The sequence below is a fragment of the Octopus sinensis genome, unplaced genomic scaffold (assembly GCF_006345805.1).
Source record: "Octopus sinensis unplaced genomic scaffold, ASM634580v1 Contig18453, whole genome shotgun sequence".
In the NCBI taxonomy this organism is placed as follows: Eukaryota; Metazoa; Mollusca; class Cephalopoda; order Octopoda; family Octopodidae; genus Octopus; species Octopus sinensis.
Window position 1 is genome coordinate 19,005 of NW_021835852.1, and position 7,393 is coordinate 26,397.

General features: G+C 35.6%; 1 protein-coding gene across 1 annotated transcript; it reads right to left on the minus strand.

The window, feature by feature from the left end:
- Window positions 1-336: 336 nt before the first annotated feature.
- On the minus strand, window positions 337-4,249 carry LOC115231409 (N-alpha-acetyltransferase 50-like). Its single transcript, XM_036500072.1, has 3 exons — window positions 4,187-4,249; window positions 2,402-2,443; window positions 337-927 (listed from the first exon to the last, which is right to left on the minus strand). The coding sequence occupies exons 1-3, from the start codon at window positions 4,247-4,249 to the stop codon at window positions 337-339; spliced, it is 696 nt and encodes a 231-aa protein (XP_036355965.1).
- Window positions 4,250-7,393: the final 3,144 nt, after the last annotated feature.

Sequence of the window (7,393 nt, forward strand, 5' to 3'; positions counted from 1 at the left end):
TAGTTTTACTTTGTTTTCTTTTCCTTTAAATATTTATTTATTTATTAAACATCACCATCATCGACATTGTCGTCGTCGTCATCGTCTTCATCATTCTCACCACCACCACCACCACCATCATTATTCATCATCATCATTTTCATGCGTTCGGTCCGTTAGGGTCTGTCCCCTTTCGTACCGTCCGTACATGCTGACACAAGAACCAACTACAAAAACATGGAAGATCATATCACACGGACTAAGATGCTGAAGATCTGTCTCAACAAATGCAGATGACTTTAATGCCACAGAGTTAGACACAAAGACATTTTAGTTTTTCTTTCAAATTCTGAAAAATTATTTTTCAACGCGGCGTAAAGATTGTTGCTGTTTGGTTTTTGTAAAAGTTTTTTGTAGAACGTATGCATCTGCTGGTTCAATCCTTTTGTAGTAATTCTTCTTTTCTTCAACTATTTCTAATCCAAATTTTTCATAAAACTTTATTGCTCCAACATTGTTCAGTTGGACATGTAAGAAAACATTATCAAAGTTTCCATCTTCTTCACAGATTTTTAAAACATGATTCAACATCACTGTGCCCATTCCCAGCCGTCCGTATAGAAATAAGCAATCTAAAGTCATTATGTACAATCTGTGCTGTGTTGCAGAGTTATCCACTCGGCAAGAAACAGCGCCAACGCCAATGTCATTGAAATAGGCAAGTTTTGCCAATTCACCCACTTCCAAGACATATTTGTAGAATTTATCATTATATGTTACAGGAAAAGCAGACTGATCATCTGAGTTGATCAACACCGAGCTAAAGGAATAAGAGTCAACCAGGAAAAGACGGTTGGCTAGCAGCTCGGCACTTAGAGAGGCAGATCCATGCCATTCAACAAGCGTCGTAGTACGCTGTACGTACGGCTCGGTTAAATTGCTCGAAGACTGATTTGGTGCGAAACAATAAATAGTCGCACCCAAAATTGAACACAGAGAAAGCTATCTCTGAAAGAGAGGGAAGAAACGGCGAAAACCTTTGTTGCTTCTATCATCTGTTACCACCTGACACCATGTTTTATTTCAACTATTTCCCAGGATATTCTAGAAGTTAACTCATTATTCCAGAATTTAACACCACTTTCAATCACATTCTTTGTGTTTTGATTAATTTTAAAGCAGTCTAGATATTTATTTGACGATCTACGAGTGGGAACCATGCCAAAAGCCTTCTTTTAGTCGATTCGCGCCATAGTCTGTCCAAATTATCTCATTTTGTATCTTCTGCATATCTGGCAGAAGTTGGCCTTTGTTACTTCTAAATTGCTTTCCGCGGCCTTGTTGTTCTGTAGGTAGAAAGCCATTTTCTTCCAGGTAGTCATAAATCTCTCTCTCGAAAGAATTATTCTGGATACATTTGAGAGTATTGGGAGACAAGTGATTGGGTGACAGTTAGTAACATCTATTTCTTAAGTCCTTGTTTTAAGTAATCGTCCAAAGTCCCTGCTTGCATGTCTCGTTCAATCATTATACTCTTAATCAAAAAACCTCGTACCCCACCTGAGCCAAGTACCTTTCAGTTAGTTCCCTGATCTGTTTCATGAGTAGGGCTCAGATAATCCTAGTTTTGTTTTGTCTCTCTACCTTTCTTGTCTCTTTCTATTTGCTTTATCCACTCTGCTTTCTTGTTGCGAACTATCTGCTTACTCCATATATCACTCAAAAATTTTATGCTTTTCACTGCATCTGAAGTTGCATAATTTCCCTTCTCTATTCCTTTCAGCAGAAAGAAAGAAGAAAGAAAAAATAACTGAAGATACAGCACAAAATAAGAGAAGCAAAATGTATGAGGAGGAGCTCTTCTCCTCTCACCGCGACACGAAGTTCACGCTTCTTCGCAAAACAAACGAAAATTGACAGAACTAATAAATGAGCGAAAAGAAGTCGAAAATAGGAACAATTGATTGATGGTAATAGGTTCCGATTTTGTGGTGCAACTAGGTGATTAACTGCTAGTGAAAACCCTTACATTATAAGAGGGAAAGCGTGTTGCACTATATAAGTTTTTTCATCGAAAACTGAATCTTTGGAGAAAGTACAAGCCCAGAAAAACAAGGCACACCTTCCCAAAATTTGATCCCACTATATTTAAGCCGGAGAAACACGAAAGTCTCCATCAAGTACATCAGTTAAGTAGTCAACCTCTGGTTAGTGGTTGTTTTCGTAGCGCGGTACAGGCTGGTGGTCAGTATCGATGTAACATTCGATGATACATAGTAGGGTGGGGGGCTACCAGGGACATACAAGTCTTCATGACATGTACGTTCACAAAACAATCCCAGAGTTGTGTTCTATTGTATGTACCGTAAGGGAAGCTTAAGACAATATCCAGTGAACAAAAAAGCCCGTCTGCAACACGTACCAGAAGTAATTTTTTAAGTTTGCCGACAAGAAAGTTTGTGTACTGTAAGAATAAAAATTATACATAACAATAAAATAACAATAAAATTATAAAACACATAAACACATAACAATAAAATTATAATACTGCTGTACCTCGAGAGGTTCATTATGGCAATAGTAAGCATACACACTGGTTCGATTTCGCTTCTTTATTATTCGTCAACTAAACATTTTAATCAACTATTAAATCGGTTTTTTGAGCAAGCATTTGGTTAATCAATCAATCATTGAAGATATTGCGAATGGCGACGAAAGGTAATTGATAAGCATAACTGATTGATTGATTAACTATTTAATGATAAATTAAACAATTGATAAATTTGTAAAATAGCTAACTGACGAATAATCAAGGCATGAAATTGAGCCAGTATGTGTGCCTACTATTGGCGTAATGACTCTTTCACGATACAACAAAATATGTTTCAAGATACGAGTTCACATCAACAATCTTGCAAACCAAGCACATAACCGAAATAGGAAGTTAGTTTTAGATATTCATTTACTCTTTTACTCTTTTATTCTTTTACTTGTTTCGGTCATTTGACTGCGGCCATGCTGGAGCACCGCCTTTAGTCGAGCAAATGACCCCATGACTATTCTTTGTAAGCCTAATAATTATTCTATCGCCGAACCGCTAAGTTACGGAGGCGTGAACACACCAGTATCGGTTGTCAAGCGATGTTGGGGAGACAAACACGGACACACAAACATACACACACACACACACACACATATATATATATACATAAGTACGATGGGCTTCTTCCAGTTTCCGTCTACCAAATCCACTCACAATGCTTTGATCGGCCCAAGGCTATAGTAGAAGACACTTGCTCAAGGTGCCACGCAGTGGGACTGAACCCGGAGCCATGTGGTTGGTAAACCATGGTGAAGAAAGTACAATTGTAAGGAAACGAGCTTTATTTTGTGTTAGCATTAATAAATGGGGAATTTTAATAATTCTTTTTAATATAGGTACCAAGCCTGAAATTTGGGGAATGGGAGTAGTCAATTTCATCGGTCCCAACGCTCAACTGGTACTTATTTTACCGATCCCGAAAAGATGACAAACAAAGTCGACCTCGGCGGCACTTAAAACCAGAATTTAAAGACGAAAGAAATGCTGCTAAGCATTTTACTCGGCGCAGTACCGATTTTGCCAGATCGCCGCCTTAACGAGATTGGGTGGCTGTGGCCTGTTTCTTTTTTTTTTTTCTTTTAGTTTGCAAATCGCTGGTTTAAGTCAGAGGAGAAAGGATAATATTTATGACCCTCTTCAAGGAAACTAATCATCCAATAAACCAAAGATAGGGTTTCAATGCTTTCATCTGAGTGGACTTCGTTAAAAACTAAAGGGCAAGCGACGGATTAAAAGATTTAAAGGAAATAATTTTGTTTCTTGTTATATTTCTATCGTTGAATTGGCAATACACTTCAACAAGCATTTCTTTGGTTGTTAATTGGATGAGGGACATATATATATATATATATATATATATATATATATATATTATATATATATATATAATATATATATATATATATATATATATATATATATATATATACATACATATATGTATATATATATATATATATATTTCTTTTGCCATAATTGTTGTGGTAATAATCTTCTTCCTTCCCCTTCCGAAGAGCAGAAAAAGAAAAATGCGATTTATTCAATTAATGAGAATAATTACTCATAGAAAAGCAATTATTTAACACAGACAGCAACATCACTTACACGGATATCAACAACAATAGCGTGAAGAAATAACGAAACAATAGAATCTAAATGTACATACATGTGTTTGTCATTTTAGCAACGTCAATGATAACAGAGACAATTGGGATGACAGTGAAACAGATGAACGAAACAATGACAGCAGTAGCAAATTAGGCGCCAGTGAGATTATGTATGTATGTATGTATGTACATAAGTATGTAAGTATCTATGTATCTATGCATTTTTGTATATATATTTATTTATTCGTCAATACTTATTTATGTATAAGTACGATTTTAAATATATATTCACTCACATAGCACTCAGAGACACACGCATATATATATATATATATATTATATATATATATATATATATATATATATATATATATATATATATATATTTACCGATAGAATAAGTACTAGGCTTACAAAGAATAAGTCCTGGGGTCGATTTGCTCGACTAAAGGCGGTGCACCAGCATGGCCACAGTCAAATGACTGAATCAAGTAAAAGATATATATAATTCGTTTTTGGATTTAGTTTGCAAGATTCTCTATGTGAATTAGTGTGTTGAAGCATATTCTGTTATGTCTGGGGAGAGTCATTCTCTTTTAGTGCCAACAACTATTGAAAAGGTTGTAAGACGCAACGAAAATTTTAGAAAAGATCAAGTTCCTATATTCGGGATACTTTTGAACGTTTTTAAGAACTGAGACTGTGTCGAGAACTGTTTTTGGTAACCGCGGATGTTTATTCCTTATATTTCAATATTGACCACAATGAAGGGGTAGAAGCATGCATGGATGCCTTCGAAAAGCGGTCAAACAAAAGTATTCCATCAAATTTTCTCTGTAGATTATTGAGGTTTGTGTTAGAAAGTAACGCAATGAAGTTTAGACAAAGATTTTACCACCAGACGAAGAGTTGCGCCTCATGGCAGTTAATTGCGCTAATGTCTTCATGATCAAATTCGGGACACAGTTACTGAAGACATTCAAGTCTCTTCATGGTCATGAACCAATACTCTGGTTACGGTTCATTGATGACGTATTTTTTCTCTGGGAAGGATCACAGGATAGTTTAATGGACTTCTTGCATTTCTGTGACTGTTATGCTAAAAACTATGGCTTTAACTCCAGCATAACATTGACGTCTAGCGTTTCAAAATCTAGCGTTGAATTTTTGGACACAAAAGTCAAGTTTTCTGGAGGAAGAATAGTGACAGAGTTATTTTGCAAGTCCACGTCATCCCACATTTATCTCCACCGCCGCTCCAATCATCCACATCATATTATTCGGTCAAATCCGAAATCCCAATTTTTGAGGATAAAACGGATTTGTACTGACATAGGGGATTACTAATAACATGCAAATGCTTTTGTACGTCATTATGTCAATCGCGGTTACAGTGAATCCCGATTAAAGGAAACAGCAAAGGAAATAGCTAAAATTAGCAAAGATAGTCAAACCTTCACACATAATTTTAACAAACACAATAGATGACAGAATTCCTTTAGTGATTAACTGGCACCGAAATTTCGCTGGCATTTCAAAAATGTTGCATGAAAGTTACCAGCATGTGGCGAAAAAATATCCTCTTTTCAAACAGATATTTCCTCAGCCGCTTATTGTGGCCTTTAGACGTAATAAGAATAGGAGATAATTATTGACCTCTACATCTGACTCAAAGAAAACGAACATTGGAGTTTCTGCACGCTGTACATTGAAAAACAGTCGCAAGAGAGGTAAGCTCTGTTCATTGTGCAACAACAATAGTCAAGTGAATTCCACCACCAGGTATCATAACAGAAATGTTATGATTTATATAGAATGTGGGACATGTAGAGATTCCCATTTGGTGTACGCGGCAGAATCCACGAAACGCAACTTGAATAATGTTGGTTGTACAACAGAACAATTAAACAAAAAGTTTAATGGGCAAAGATTCGAGGTCAGGCACAATAACAGTAGTTCGACAGAAGTTGCTGAACATTTCGTTTCAAGCGGCTGCAATTTTGAAAAAGACTTGAAAGTGAATATTCTCAGAAAGCATGTGAACTATGTTTGCGGGCTATTAACATCACACCCTGGAGGAATGAATAAAATGACAGGCGAATATCATCAAATTTATACAAAACTGTTTCATTAAATATTCTTCTTTTTCTCTTTTTTCTTTCCTTTTTTTTTCTGTTTTTTTTCTGTCTTCTTTTTTCTGTCTTTTTTCTTTTCGACTTTTATAAAATTAAAACTTAAAGACTGATGATGTCATTCCATCAACGTGTGAACGCTGGTTGTTCTCGTTCATACTTTTTGATTTAAATTTCTATAATTTCTATAATTTGAATTTTTATCACTTCTTATTTTGAACTTGACAAAGACAGACGTACTGTTGAAATATCATGCACTCAATAAAATATCTATCACAATCGAATCGCGCTCTTCGTCTTGATTGTTTACCTTTGTGAAGCGCTATGTCAATCCTTTTCGATGATGATGATGATGATGATGATGATGATGATGGTGGTGATGATGATGATGATGATGGTGATGATGATGATGATGATGATGGTGGTGATGATGATGATGATGATGATGATGATGATGATGATGATGATGGTGATGATGATGATGATGATGATGGTGGTGATGATGATGAGGATGGTGGTGATGATGATGATGATGATGATGATGATGATGATGATGATGATGATAATAATTATCTTTTCTACTATAATCACAAGGCCTGAAATTTGGGGAGACGATATCAATTACATCGATCCTAGTGCTTTAACTTGTACTTATTTCGACCCCGAAGGATGAACGGCAAAGTCGACCTTGGCGGAATTTGAATAATAATAATAACAACAACAACAACAACAACAACAACAACGACAACAACAACAACAACAACAACAACAACAATAATAATAATAATAATAATAATAATAATGATGATGATGATGATGATGATAATAATAATAATGTCTACTGGGGTCGATTTGTTCAACTAAAACATTCAAACCGGTGCCCTAGCAGGGCTACAGTCCAATGACTGAAAAAAAAAAAGATGATGAAATATACGATTGGAGTAGATAACGACGAGTATGTCACGTGACTTCTAACCATGTTTTTCTAATAGACTGAATGACGGGCCAATTTATATCAAAATCTTTCACAACTCCATTGTCATTGTGCATGTTTTAATCATTCATTTCATATA

What these genes read in the sequence shown, in the direction of transcription:
- LOC115231409 (XM_036500072.1), bottom strand. Translation starts at nt 4,249, where the DNA reads ATGTATGTACATTTAGATTCTATTGTTTCGTTATTTCTTCACGCTATT. An exon ending in CTATTGTTGTTGATATCCGT is followed by an intron (nt 2,444 to 4,186) that starts GTAAGTGATGTT and finishes TTATTCTTACAG; the next exon opens with TACACAAACTTTCTTGTCGG. An exon ending in AACTTAAAAAATTACTTCTG is followed by an intron (nt 928 to 2,401) that starts GTACGTGTTGCA and finishes GCACCAAATCAG; the next exon opens with TCTTCGAGCAATTTAACCGA.